We start from the raw sequence: 15,037 nt of genomic DNA, 5'->3' as shown, positions 1-15,037 counted from the left end.
CAGCTTCTGGTTCTGACAGCTTTTCATTCCTAACTTGTCATTCATTCACTCCTTCACTCAACCAATACTTATTGAACACCTACTATAAATCAGGCCCTGTGCTAGATCCCTCTTGAAATTCAATATAATCTTTGCTCTCCTGGTGCTTCTAAGCTGATGACAAACATTAATCAAATAATCACAGGTAAACGAATAATTCTTAAACTTTGCTGAAATATGAAGAAACGATATAGATAGGGAGCTATGAGAGATTGAACAGGGACGTCTGACCTACTCTGGGAGCCTGAGAAGGCTTCCCCAGAGAGGTGAAGTTTGAGCTGAGAAGTGAAGGACAAATAGGAGTTATTTAGTTGAAGGGTGAATTTGTGTTCCAGGCAGAGGAGCCAGAATGTGCAAAGAGGCAGGATGGAGCATGGCTTGTTGAAAGGAGCTTGTCATAAATCCACTGTAGCTGGAGTGGAGTGTAGCTGGGCATTAAATGCCATTCATGTCTATACACAAAAGGTTGTTGTTGTTTTTTTAATGTGGCCTGAGGAGACTCTCTTCCTGGAAAACAAAAGCCCAATGGACAAAAGCACCTACTGTATACCCCAGGTGCTCAGAGGGGTACAAGATCAATGAAATAGTTTCATCCCAGGCTCCACCATTTACTAGCTGTGTGACCTTGGGCAAGTTACCTAATATCTCTGAGGCTCAGTTTATGCATCTGGAAATGGAGACAATAAAATCACTTGTACTGAGTTGTGATGAGGATTAAAGAGATGATGCCTGTGTGCATGCCTAGTTTGACTGTGGCACATAGTAGGTGCTTAATGCACACTTTTGATATTAGCCAAATGACTGAGAAAGGACCATGGCTCTATAAGAACTCATTTCTTTTTGCACACTGGTGGGGGTGGTGGTGGAGGTGGGGCAAGACTAATACAGTGTTCAAGACAAGGTAGTAAACAATGCAAGAGAACCTGAGGGATGAGCCAAGCCAGGGGTCAGATGGTTAGCACAGGGAAACACAGCCATGTCCACGGGCTGGCATATCTGGGAGCTTGGGCATGAAGCATCCTGGGGCCAGAGGGGAGAGGATGGAGCTGGAGCCAAGAAGAAGGGAGCTGGGGAAGGGGATTGTGTGGGGCTGGGGACATGGGTCCACCTTGAGACGCCAGCTCCACTCTGGGACAGAAAGTCCAGTGAACAGACATCAGTACTTATGAAGCTCTCATTCCCCACTGAATCCCAGGTTCTAGCAGGTGCTCAGTGTTAAATGGATGGACGGATGATGGTTATCTAGGCACAGAGTCACATCCATCACATGCAGTGTGTGAGGGCTGGGAGCATCTGTGCTGTGGCTTTGAGCAATCTGTCCATCTGGTCCAGGGCTCCCTCCATAGAAAGTCACCAGCAGCAGAATATAGGGTCTCAGTGCCAGAGATTCTAAGACATGGAGCCAGGCCCTAGTCATGGGGTTTGGGTTATGGACCGGGTTTATTCCAGAAAGAATACAAAACTTGGCAGATTTACTGAGAAGGTGAAGATTTATACAGTCCCATGGATAAATCCTTCAGAGTGAGATGGAGAGTAGCAACACCGAGGATGTACTGGCTTCTCTCTATATGTACGTTCATATCACCTCATTCCATAAATGCATTGTGGTATGTTTAATATTTATTACCCAAGCGTTGCTCTTTTTTAAAAGTCACTGTGGAAATGGAAGTAAAGAAAAATAAAGTTGGGAAATTTTAATGGAAACCAGGTGGAGTTGATACCCAAAATATATGCCATAAGGTCCTATAAAATTGTCAGAGGTAGGCTAAAAATTTGGTTCTGAGCTGTCTCCTTGCCTGAGCAAAGAGGGAAACAGGGATGGTCACCAGCTTTATGGTGTTCAGAAGAGAAACCACCAGCAACTCAGTGAGATGCAGCCTTTCAGGGTATTGAGATCTGGGGTGCTTTCTCCCTGGGTCCTCACACAAAGGAGAACCATGGGTACACAGGGCTCCTGCGAGCACACTGGTGTGAGCTGCTTTTACATTTCCTGCCCCTAGGTTGCTGGAGACCAAGAGAGGTGTTCCTTCAAAACCTGGGGATGAAGGAACTGGATAACACCAGCTTTATTCTCCACCTGGCACTGGAAGCCAATGTAAAGTTGGTCTTGGCAAAAATGGAGGTGTAATTAATGAGAAGACTATTAAGGGAGTGAGAGTTACAGAGCCATCCCCAGCTGTGGGGCTTCACTTGGCTTACCCTCCAGTGACTCACTGGCTTATGAGCAATCCTCATATGCCTGATTTAGAGGACTTACTCACCCTTCAGAGAAAGACTTTAATGCAATAAAGCAAATGTCAGCAAGTGGGATGCGGCTTAGCACATCACCCCAGCCTGCATCCAGCCTCCCCCTCCCTGGCTCTCCCTGCTTGCAGCCCCTCCAGCCACTCAGCACCTGGACAGGCCCACACAATGCGACACATTCCAAGGCAGAGCGGAGGCTCAGAGATATGAAACCAGGGAGGGACCTCAGGTAGACCAAGCCCTGAAGCTTGGTCCAGCAAGATTAGAGATTAGCTCTAAAGCATTAGTTAGGGGCAGGGTGAGGGCTAGAACCCAGGATTTCTTCTTCCTATACAGTGCCCTTCACTCCACTTTCCTCCCCTGGAAACAAACCCTGCTTGGATTATGCAGATGAGGGGTGCAGGCTGAAGGAAATGCAGCTTCCCCAGTCTGGGTGACATTCTTATCTGAGGACTCTCCAAGGAACCAGTGGGGAAGGAAAGGTGTGTGGGGAGCAAAGTCTCAAGCAAAGTCTTTGAGGTGAGACGTTTAGAAAGAGCTGGACTACCCTGGGCTCGGCCGCCATCTTGCTATTTATTGACATGGTGCTTGCTGGGGGGAGCTGGAGGCCTCTCTGGACCCCCCCATAATCAGGGGGTATGGATTGGAATCCCTGTGTCAGGCACGTATGGTGTCATTCCCAGCCAATTTCCCGTTCCCCTTGATTAGCAAACAGGCCCCAAGAGTTAGGCTGGAGCAGAGGCTTAAGCCATGGGAATACGCAAATATTGCCCCTTCCTTCCTCCACCACACAGAGAAAATTACTCAGAAGGCAAGTTAATTCAGCCTTGGATTTAAATCAACTCATTGAGGGATTTACCTAGGAACTCCTGAGGGAATTATCTGGAAGAATTAATTCCAAGGGTAAAAGAGGGAGAACAGGCATTTAAGGTAAACCTTTACCTAGTTCACTTATCTGTCCCTTGGTCATTTTTCCAAACTTTTCTGAGAGTCTGCCACTTGCCAGGCACTGGAGAGAGGGGGCTGACCACAAGCTTGCCACTCAGGTTTGCTGGAATCAAGGGTCTTGAGCTCTAAGGGACTTTTGGGATCATCTAGCTTAGTTCACTCATTTCATGGATGAAGAAGTGGAGGTTCAAGTTGAACTCTGCCTGGGGCTCACAAAGAGCCCAGGGTGGATGGATGCTCTGACCACCTCTCCATGTGGCCTGAGTTCTCTTGCAAGTGAGCCAACGGAAGCCTCCCAACTGGAAAGCATTATTCTGTATTGTTATGATCACCAGCTGGTGAGCAGACTGTACAGCCTCATGCCTCCAACTGCACACCCACCACCATCACCTTAGCGTTCATTCGGAAATAAAACCCAGTGAGGCAGGCTGGGCCCCGCCTCAGTGTATCCCTGCCTTACCCCAACTCAACAACATGAAGAAGCGTTTTTGTTCTTCTTACTATTTTTATTTTGCACTATAAAAAAACAACAACATCAACAACCAGTAACATACTGCTTTTCTTCACATTCATATGGATTTTAGGAAATTATTGCCTTTTCCCCTGGAGAAATAACCTACAGACAAAAAAGAAGTAGTACCACATTGAGAAATCTGCAAATCCCAGAAGTCAACAGCTTGAAGACAACCCCGAGGGGCAGGGAAGAAAACAAGTGTCACCAGAGACTAGACAAGCACATATAAGGACAGCAAGCTGGGGTGACAACCGTTTCAATACCACTGACCCATACAGTGGGTACGCTTTCTCTCCTGGCATCCAGTGCCACCACCTCAAAGGGGTGATTGTTGGTCTGTGGTCTAAAGAACTCTTTTCAAATGACGCCAGAGTTGCTTTGAGGAGAGGTGCAACGAGAAAGGTTCAAGTATGAGTAAGAATCATGCCAAAGTCCAAAGTCAGGGTAAAACCCACAGTGAAGAGGAAACCAGAAGTGTTACTGTCTCACTACTTCACCCAAATGACTCCACCTGACCCAAGACAGAGTCTCAAAAACATCTGAGGGTTCAAATCAGCATATACATCATGTCCCTAAAACCCTGTAGGGTTACTTTCCTGACTAGGTGGTGATCAGCTTATGCCCTGAAGCAACAGAGACAGATACGGAGACTGCCAAAGTTAAAAAAATAAGGTGGAAATTGTGCTTCCTTCAAAATGAATTGGCTTTGTTACTGCCTTTTCTCCTGGTCCAGCAACTGCTTTCTCTCATGTTGCTGCAGGTATTTATTGCCTTATGCCTGAAATGAAAAGGCAAACTTTGAGGTGCAAAGACTGGGCAGTCCTGAGGGCAGGGGGTCTGGAAATACAGTAGTCAGCACGCGCTGTGCTCTCATAATGGCTTCGCCTTCCTTCAGTCCCAAGAACCTATCCCCGAGGTCAGTCTGAAGTTCGTTTGCAAACCTGGTGACCCTTCACTGTCCCACAAGGACAGTGGGACAGAGTGAAGTCTTCAGTATTGCACAGGTATGAAATGTCCACGAGTTAAAATACAAAATCACAGTTGTTCTTGGAGCTGGGCTGGTTCTCCCACCCTGGTCTTAGCAGGATGTGGCTGTGGCCATGGGGCTCTGGCTGAGCTCTGAGACCGTTGAGTGGGTGGGCAATGGTGCCAGCACCGAGGTAGGGAACGTGCAGTAGGAACCCTGCACGTCAGGGCTCAGTGTCTGCAAATGGGCTATGAATGAAGGGCCGGCTGCCTCCCCTTGGGAGGAGGGAGCCTGGGGGCTAGGCGCGGAAGGCAGGATCTCGGACTCATACTGTAGGAGCTGGCCCATGAAGCTGAAGTTGGGCGAGACCACACTCCTCCTCTGCTTGATGTAATCAAAGGCGTCCTTTAGGTGGAACTGCTTGGTCTTCATGAGGTAAGCCATGCAGATGGTGGGCGAGCGGGAGATCCCAGCCTCACAGTGAACCAGGACCTTGCCTCCCTTTTCCCTGACACAGTCTGGAAGAAAGAAAAGACAGTGGAAATGAGTTGGGATTGGAACTCAAAGGCAACTGGATTTAATTAAAGAATTTTAAAAAAAGTGACCTTGTTATCAAATCATCATCCCTGCTCAACGTCTGTGGTCCCACACCAGGCTTTTGCCAGTCTTTAACCTCCACTGCTGAGGATAGACTTTGGGGTCCCACCATGATGTGTATCTCTGCATAGGACCGTCACAATCCTTAGTTCTCCAGGATACTTTCACAGGTTCTGCCACTGGAGGTGCTAGACCTGGAGTAACTCCTTCCTGGGGATGCCACCTTAACTCAGCTTCCATGGATGCGTTTCAAGAAGACTTTGGGAAAATCTTTGAAGCTGCATGCAAGTTTTTATTGCACATTCGCATTTCCCTGAGAGGGTCCCAGGCTCAAAGACTGACTTGGAGAAGCAATTCCTGTCTCTCGGGGTCTGATTCTAATGGTGATGACCTAGCCCTCATCCTGGTTGAGGTCTTCCAGTCTCCCTGGGATTCCTGTTTGGCTGTGCCAGGGCAGGATGCTTGGCTCAGCACTGAGGGTTCCCAACCAACCAAACATACAATAAATAGTGCACAGCCACTAATTATAGCCTTGTCTAAGTAACGCTTACTAGACGGAGGATATAAACGGCTTTGGCAAACTCCATCTTGAACAACAATGGGAGTCACTGCTATAAAGCTACCACCTTCAGCATTCGTTAACTCAATATGACAAAAGCGGGGTGCCCTCCTTTTCTGTTCTACTCCTCCCCGCAAAAGAGATCCAACTGTTAAAAATGAGCAGGGGTAAAAGGTTAAACATATATACACATCAAATAAAAACCACAAAAAAGAGTCTTTCCAATTCCCTCTCTTGCTAGTGAGGAAACAATTACATCACAGGAAGTTAGATGTCCATGGCACTAAGTAAGGCCACAGTATGCAAAAACATTTAAGATTTTGAAGGGCAAATAAAAAGTCAGCCCCCGGGCTTCCCTGGTGGCGCAGTGGTTGAGAGTCCGCCTGCCGATGCAGGGGACACGGGTTCATGCCCCGGTCTGGGAAGATCCCACATGCCGCAGAGCGGCTGGGCCCGTGAGCCATGGCCACTAAACCTGTGCATCCGGAGCCTGTGCTCCGCAACGGGAGAGGCCACAACAGTGAGAGGCCCGTGTACCGCAAAAAAAAAAAAAAAAAAAAAAAAAAAAGTCAGCCCCCTTACCCACCTCCCTCCTCAAGTTCAAGAAATTTGCAAATGCATCTCTAAGATCTGAAAGATCCAGTTTCTGAGGAGTCAGGGAGGAACCTGGAGTTTCCCCAACAGAATGAAAATACCAAAGGACACCCCAGGGTTCCTCATTAGAAGTGCCCCAGTCTCTGATTCAAAACAAACAAAAAAAAGTTTCTGTAAATTAGTTCAAAAGGGACTCCAAGTACCTAGGATTATAGGGTCGTGACTCCAACCTTCTTTTGCTCCTCCACCAGCAAAAAGCTGGTAGTCTAGCTTTTAATTGGCCCAGAGCCAAATCCCAGAAAGCAAAGGGCCTACAGTGTGTTGCTTCTGGATCCCACTTTACCCCTGGGGGCTTGCCTTCTATATGTGGCCCTCGGAAGGGGTCAATGCATGGTTCGGCCTCAGTCCCCCCTTCCTTCAGCAGGGCAAGGAGTCTGGGGAAAAGCATCTCGTGTGCCTTCAGAATGCTGTGGGTTTGTGCGGTTGTGTACCCAGACACAATGCACATACGGGATGGGGAGGGAGGCTTCTGAGAAGTGATGGGGGCGGGTTTCATGACCTCACTGAGAAGCTATCTAGGCAATTAAATAACAGGTTGACAAGGGCAAGGCATTCCCAGGGACAGGGAGAACAAGTCAAGGGTTTCCCACCCTGACCCCATCATCTTGACTGTCTCTCAGAGACTCCAAAGGAACCATCACAGCCCAGAGGCTCAGGGAACAGGGAGGCAGGCTCGGCCTTTTGCCTCTGGTGAGTTTCTCCACAGGCTTCTGTGGAGTAGAGATTGTGTGTGCTGAGCAGAGGGCCCGCCACGTGGTGGAAGGGGGGCCTTTAACGGCTCCCTGCACCAAGTAATCATTGCTGCACCCAGCGCCGGCCTTTCTCCCTCCAACATCCCTCAGAGCACGAGGCAGGAAGATCACTGCTCAGCTTCAACAGCTATGCATGTTACAGGGAAAGAAGGACTCTGGAAAGGGAGGCAAGCCCACAAGGATGGGGAGTGGTGGGTGCTTGCAAATCTGAGACACAAAAAAGTCAGTCCAGCCCCCAGGGGAGATGGTTGAGGGAAACAGAGATGTCAAATGAAAGAACAATCCAGCCTGCTCGAGGAGTTGGAATCCCAAGGCCCAAAGCCCTTTCTACGCGGAGGGACCAGAGTTTTCCAGGCCTACACATGGAGTAAATGATAACTGCCTCATGGAACGTACAAAGGATGCAAAAAGATGCCAACTTCTCTGTGCATAAAGCACAGAGCTTGAGACGAGCGCTATCTTTAGTCCAAAATCAGCTGAAAATGCAAAACAATTGCCCTCAAAGCAGTTTGCCAAAAACCGTGGAAAGCTGCTGGGGCCCTGGGGGCTCAGTGCGTAAGGAGTGCTCTCTCAGCCCTTCTGTTTGCTTTTAAAAATATCCCAACCTACGTAGAAGCACAGTTTGGGTGGTTCTTTCCCTCCCCTGCTTCCCTGGCATGGAGCATCACACATGGATGCACCCTGCTTCCCACCCAGCCAGAAACACTAACAAGAGAGACAGAGTATTGCTATAAAATTGTAGTAATTCATTTATCTTGCAAATTAAAGCTCCTATTAATAGCAATTCAAATCCTCCCCTCCGTCGTTTTGGTCGGTGCATCCAACCAGCCAAGCTGGCTCTACAACAAGATGCTTTTCTTCTCAGTGAAGGGAATCCCCATCAGTACATCAAAATCCAAGAACACGCTTCCCTAGGGGGCCCCCAAAACAACTGAGGGGGAATGGCTGCACCTACCAATGAAATCTATTGCTTCTTGAAAATGGGAGCTGATGTTAGCCGCATGGCTGTCTTCCACGGGGATCCATTTGTAGTGCAGGTGGGTCGTGCAGGCCTCAGAGGTCCGTCGTGAGACATTCAGCAGAGCCGTGATGTGCAGGTTGGCGAGGAACTCGCACTTGGATGCATGGTAGGCACTTCCAAGGTAGAGGAACGGAAGGATTTCGACTGGGCCACCCTGGAAAGGAGGGTGCAAAGGAGGACAACCAGGAAATGTTGGATTAGCTTGCTCTTTGGGGAGAAGAAACAAAACAATCCTGACCTATTTGTCTTCAGGTGGGAGGTTCCCTTTCTGGTTTCCAGGTAGAGAGTTCAGACTCAGCACAGTTCACCCAAGAGTGTGTGGGTGGAGCCTCCGTCCTGGTAAACTCTCTACCCTACTTTACTGCCTTGTGACTCAGTGACAGCAAATCCCACACAGCTACGATTTTCATTTTCTTATAGATATTGAGGTGGTAGAAAATGCCGGCAGCCTTCCTATGCTGACAAGGATGAGAAGAGGGTGGTGTGATGGAAGACTTGAGAGGCCCGTGTTGTAGTTCTAGCTGCCCTGAGAGTGCCAGAGTGAGCCCTTTAACATTGGGGGCAGCCTCGGTTTCCTTCTAGATAAAATGGAAAACGGTTCAACAAGATAAGTCCCCTCCTTTACAATCCTGACGTTGTATATAATGTGTTTCATCAAACCTAGGACACTGTTGATCCTAAGATGCATTTGGAGCTCAGAGATGTTAAAATATGCTTCCCCCCCCCCCAAAAAAGTATACTTCTCAGAAGTGAAAATGACCACTATCTATCCAAAATACTCAGATAATGAAAAGCTGTTAGGCCATGAGGGCCTGATATTTTTTTTTCTTTTTTGGCTGTGCTGCGCTGTGTGGCATGCAGGCTGCAGGATCTTAGTTCCCCAACCAGGGATCAAACCCCTGCCCCCGGCAATGGAAGCGTGGAGTCTTAACCACTGGACTGCCAGGGAAGTCCCAGGCCTGATCTTGCTCTTGTGGGGCTGAGTTTTGGTGAGAGACGCAGACATCTTCAACCTTTTGGGAGACCACCTATACCTGAGGTTTCTAGTTAAGAAGGATCCCCAAAGAACCAGAGACCATCTACCCTGAGGCAAAGCTAAAAAGAACAGCTAGCTAGTCAGACTCTGGCAGTCTCAGCATTTCCAGAGTGGCAAGAAAAGCCATTGTTCCATACTTGGAACAATGGGAGCCCCTGGAGATTTAGAGGGAAAACACTGAGCTGGGGTGACAGTGGCTGTGTCTTTGGCAGCCTTTCCCATATCATCCATCCGCTTCCTGTGTTTCCATTTCCTGTCCTGGAATAAGAGTTGAATGGAAACTCTCTGCCAGACCCACAATAGGGAAAGGGGCACGGGACGAGGGCCAGGAGAAGGCAGTTCTCAAATTACCCAGCATGGGTGTTTGCTTTTTCTTTCCTGAGAAGTCAGGTGTGTAAGGCAAAGGCCAGTTTGGCCACTTGAAAGAAAGTTATAGGGATTTTACAAAAGGTAGTAATAGTAACCAGTATTTTTATTAGCTGGCCCCTGAGCTTAACACTTTAGGTGTACCTACATAGATCTCTCCCTCTCTTTAGAGCCTGGAAAATGCTGACACACCAGGCCTGGGATCCTACTCAATTTCTACTGGAGCTTAGCCCAACACCCCTGAAACCATGTTTCTTTCCTTTTTTGAATCTTCTTTTTAGACTCAAGAGGAAGAAACCAAAGGCCTTCAGAAACCCCAAAGGTTAACACAACCTCACCCAGCTTCTCTCAAGGCAGAAGCGCTACTAAGAGTAGCACTAGGGGGTTCCCCAGATGAACCGTGGAAACACACCAGGGCCTCCCTGGTCCTTGCTTGGCCAAAGGTCTGCTGTGCTTTCACAACATCCTGCAAATTCTCATTTCTCTTTCACTTTCTGAGAAAGGAGGGGGAAAACACCACCCAAACAAACAAACAAAAATAGAAATTCAGCTAAGCCGGATGCCCATGGCTTGAAAGCCCAGGGCTCATCATACACTGTAATTTTAATAAAAGAAAACAAACAAAATAATAACCCTGGCACCTCGCCAAGCTAATAGGTTTCCATTCAAGGAAAAGCCACCTGGCTGTATTTGGAAGTTTATCCCCAGGGGCAGAGCTCTGCTCTTGGCAAGCAGCTGGCAACTTAGGCAGCATCTAGAAATCTTCCTTCTTATGATTTGGGTATGTTCTTACTTTGTGCAAAGAATCTGAAAAGCTCCTCCTACCAAGTCAGATACCTAGAATAGCCCTCTTCCAAAAGAAGGCATGTGGAAAACAGAACAGGGTCCTGAGAAGAACCAGAACAAGGAGTTAAGAGAAGGGAGTTCTGGGCCTAGTGCGGCCATGAACCCAGGTGCAGGATTCTCGGCAAAAGCAATCATTCCACCAGCTGTGACAGTTTTTCCCTCTGTAAAATGGGAAGGTAGGTTTTGATCTCTGTTTTCTGCAGATCTGGGTCCTTGCTGGCTTTTACCACATCCTCCTGCATTGTATAGGTAACCCCTGCCTGAGCCGTCCACTTTTTCTTCCTTTAATGAGTTGCCAGAAAGTACAGTTCTTTGAAGGGAAAAAACCCACATGTTTGTAGACACATGAAATCCTCTAGTGTGTCTTGATCTCTGGTTTCAGAATTTATGGAATTATAAGCATCAGAAACCCCTAGGGGAGGCTGCTTAACCATCCAAATAGTAATTTCTCTACAACCCTCCCCCAATCTTCCTCCTTCAGTTAAAAATACCAAGACACGCCTTTACAGGTACTGGGTTGGTTTGCAGAAACTGCAGAGCATGAACAGTTACGAAGATCAACACAGGAAGCCTGAAAGTCAGCTCTGAAACATCTTCAGGGAAACCTAAACCAATATTTCAAAGCTACTCTGCACCTCCCAGGCCAGCTAATAATAATGTATCTTTCGCTTCCACTTTTTGCCAGAAGCCACCAACCATCCTGAAGCGCATTTGCTCTTGTCAGCTTATTTGCTGGAAAGAAGCCCATTTACTCTTAGATGGAAACTCAAGTTGGCAAGCAACAGAGGCTCTCTAAAGCTGGAGGCCTCTGCCAACTCCCTGATCTGCAAACGAACCAACCAAGGTTGCTGAGCAGGGAGTGGAAGAGCCAGGGTGCTGTGCAAGGAACAGAGACAGGAGCCAGGATGGTACTTCCACACCATGTACCTGGTCGTAAGCCGGCCTGTAGCTGATGTTGAGCACTGATTTCCCACACTGACTGATGAGGGCTGTCTCGGTTTCAACCTTCTCTGGTGAAATGGGTTTTACGTCCACGCAACACTCAGGATATTCCGAGTGGAAAGTCTCATATCCCCCTAAAAGACAAAAAAAAAGCAAGATATAAGCATCAATTTTTCTCAGGCTGTCAGAAAATGCCCAGAATTGATCAATACCCTGAGTGTGGAATAGTAAAAAAATATTCTGCTACTATACATTTTGGTCATATTAAAAAATTGAGCCAAAACAAGTAATAGTTTTAGAATAGAAACGGGCTCCACAGACATACACACACACTCTCTCTCTCTCTCTCTCTCTCTCTCTCTCTCTCTCTCTCTCTCTCTCTCCCCCCTAAAAAGCTATAGTTCAGAGAGGCAATGATTAACTTTCTATGCCTATCAGAAGAGGCTTAAACTGTGAAAGGAAATATATCTGACATCTGGCAAATATTAACCAAATCCCTCCAGAAAACAAAAGCTATTTTCTCTCATTTATCTAAAATGTAGGTGTGATTATGCAGAATTTCATTAATTTGTGAACGAGACTCCTAAACTGGTCTGTTTCATCCCTAGTCCCTTAGCTCTAAACTGGATTATAGACGAAACCTCCTCTATTCATAAAGGAATGGGGGCTAACACGAGGTTTAAACTCAGGGCAATAAAACAGCCCTGCCCTTTCTCTTTGCCAAGGTGCTAAGACCACTGCTGACAATCCTCTCTCCATAGGTCCAATGTAATCAATCTAGTTAATTACCATTCAAACCAGAGCAATGAGGCCTTCTGAACTTAATTCTTACCCCCTTAAGTAAAAACTCTTTCTTTCTCCTTGATGACCACCTACTCTCCCTTTATCTCCTTACTACCCTCCCCTCCTGAACTTTCTCCCCAGCTACACACACACACACACACACACCCTCATACCTGGCAGGTATGATTCTATAAAAATCCTAACTATATTTAAACTTCCCCAAATGGATCAGATCACTTAAGGTAAAAACTACTCTCTGACCAAGTCATAGAAACTTGAGTAGGTAAGTTCTCAGGCCCATACATGAGGTAGGGAAGAACCAAATGAAACACTGGCCTCGAAGCCTCAGAATGCCAAATGCTGCTGGGTGCACAGGCCAGACTTGTGTGGGGAAACACTTTGCTTCCAATCCAAAGGGACCTAAGACACTTCCAAGAGCCTCCAGAAAACCTGCTTCTTTTTCTGGCCCAGAGAATTCACTTGGGGTCAAATCATCAATTTTTTTTTTTTTGGCCATGCTGCGCAGCTTGTGAGATGCTAGTTCCCAGCTTATGGGATCTTAGTTCCCTGACCAGAGATTGAACCCGGGCCCTGGCAGTGAAAGTGCTGCCAGGAATTAGGAATTCCCTAAATCATCAATTAAATAAGCATTCTGAGACTATGTATTTTTCCAAAAAGGCCCCCTTTTTTCTTCTGTCTTTTGGTGTTGTAATAGCCCCAACATTGGAGCACATGGTGGTTTTTTAAACCCCTGCAGTAGGCAAATGGTTAATGGATTACACGGCAGCCTCCAGCTCTCTCCCAGAAGCTGCAGCCAATTCCTGGAATGAGTCATCTAGCCATTACTGCTTCCTCTCAGCTTGCTATAACTGCCCCCAACCCCATTTAGCACACCCAAATCTCCCCTGTGGTCACTTCAACAAATAGCCAATTGGGCCTCCGCAAATGAGCTTCTGGACCTCCACAACGACCACGTTCCCAGTCATGACAGGCCATACCAGAGGGAGGCGGAGGTGGAAAGTTTGAAGGTGTCTGTGGCTTAGTTTTTCCCTCCCTCCCCACCATTGCCCCCACCCCCTTCCCTCCCAGAAGGCAGAAAGAAACCACACTTACACTGACCCTCAAGCTTCCTCCGAAGAGGTGTCCCTAGTTAGCAAATCACTTCCCGTGCCTGGGCCTCAACATTTTGGGTCCCAGGAGACAAACTGAGTGATAGGGGATGGGAATCTGAAGAGCGGCCCACGCCCTCTCAAACTTCAGAATGAAGCTTGGGAAAGAGAAGCCTTCAGGCCACCCCATCTCTTGGCTTTAAACAGAGCACTTAAGAGTTGGCTGTTGGGCTTCCCTGGTGGCACAGTGTTTAAGAATCCGCCTGCCAATGCAGGGGACACGGGTTCGAGCACTGGTCTGGGAAGATCCCACATGCCCTGGAGCAACTAAGCCCGTGTGCCACAACTACTGAGCCTGCGCTCGAGTCATCGAGCCACAACTACTGAGCCCGCGTGCCACAACTACTGAAGCCCGTGTGCCTAGAGCCTGTGCTCTGCAACAAGAGAAGCCACCACAATGAGAAGCCTGTGCACCGCAATGAAGAGTAGCCCTTGCTCGCCGCAACTAGAAAGCCCGCGGGCAGCCATGAAGACCCAACGCAGCCAAAAATAAAATAAATTAAAATAATAATAATAATAAAAAGAGTTGGCTGTTAGGAGGACAGACAGGAGGTGCGGGTGTGGGCTGGGTCCTGCCTGCCTGTTGACAAAATAAGGCAGGCAGACAAAGTCTCGGTGTAGTTGAGGGACAGATAAACAGGGTCCTGCCTCTTCCAGCTGGGGTCAGGAGTCCTACAGATTAGATGGTCTGTCTTTCACCCACTCCCATCAGAGGCGTGGAGAGACAGAACATTCCTCTCTGGTGCCTCACTTGAGCTGCAAGAGCCGTGGCAGTTCTTTCGGCAGCTTCAATCCTCTTCAGAGTGATTCTGTTTTTGATCACCACCGCATTACCAGGGGAGCTGAGCGGAGAAAGCACACGGACACTATATATAAATACGCACTGACAATGCCGTTAGGTCATCTCATTTTAGTGGGTTTTTTTCGGGAGGGGTGGGCATTGAGGGAAGTGTAAAAGGCATTGCAGGACTTCTCTGGCGGTCCTGTGGTTAAGACTCCGTGCTTCCAATGCAGGGGGCGTGGGTTCGATCCCTGGTTGGGGAACTTAGATTCCACATGCTGCGTGGCCAAAAAAAAAAAAAAGGTTTGCCCCACGATCTGAGATGCCACTAAATTAAAAACCTGAACTCTTATCTGGATGTGAGTTAGGTAAAGAAATAATTTTCTTTGGCAACAACTTAAAGTTTAGTACTGTTATACGGGTAAGTATTAAGCAATTTCTACTGAAATTTAAAACGGACATAACTTTCGACCTGGCAGTTCTCATAATTTTACTGAAAGATAGTGCACATGCAAAAGCATTTGGACAAAGGTATACTCTCCCACACTGCTTCAAATACTAAGGCTGGAAGCAACCTACTTACTGGCTATCACCAGGGGATGGGTTTAAAACGTGAATAGGGGGCTTCCCTGGTGGCGCAGTGGTTGAGAGTCCGCCTGCCGATGCAGGGGACACGGGTTCGTGCCCTGGTCCGGGAAGATCCCACATGTCGCGGAGCAGCTGGGCCCGTGAGCCATGGCCACTGAGCCTGCGCGTCCAGAGCCTGTGCTCCGCAACGGGAGAGGCCACAACAGTGAGAGGCCCGCGTACCGCAAAAAA

General features: G+C 47.8%; 1 protein-coding gene across 1 annotated transcript in view; it reads right to left on the bottom strand.

The window, feature by feature from the left end:
* Positions 1 to 3,723: 3,723 nt before the first annotated feature.
* The window catches only part of DUSP5 (dual specificity phosphatase 5), a 15,068-nt gene continuing 3,754 nt past the window's right edge, over positions 3,724 to 15,037 (bottom strand). Inside the window, exons 2-4 of the mRNA XM_024121617.2 lie at positions 11,471 to 11,619; positions 8,230 to 8,449; positions 3,724 to 5,230 (exon numbers count right to left, since the gene is read on the bottom strand). Coding sequence (XP_023977385.1) covers positions 4,824 to 5,230; positions 8,230 to 8,449; positions 11,471 to 11,619 — 776 coding nt within the window. The 3' untranslated portion in view covers positions 3,724 to 4,823. The remainder of the gene's footprint in view (positions 5,231 to 8,229; positions 8,450 to 11,470; positions 11,620 to 15,037) is intronic.

This window comes from Physeter macrocephalus, chromosome 20 (genome assembly GCF_002837175.3).
Source record: "Physeter macrocephalus isolate SW-GA chromosome 20, ASM283717v5, whole genome shotgun sequence".
NCBI classification, from domain to species: Eukaryota; Metazoa; Chordata; class Mammalia; order Artiodactyla; family Physeteridae; genus Physeter; species Physeter macrocephalus.
Note: the sequence above shows the minus strand (reverse complement) of the source record. Positions and strands in the feature narration are given on the sequence as shown.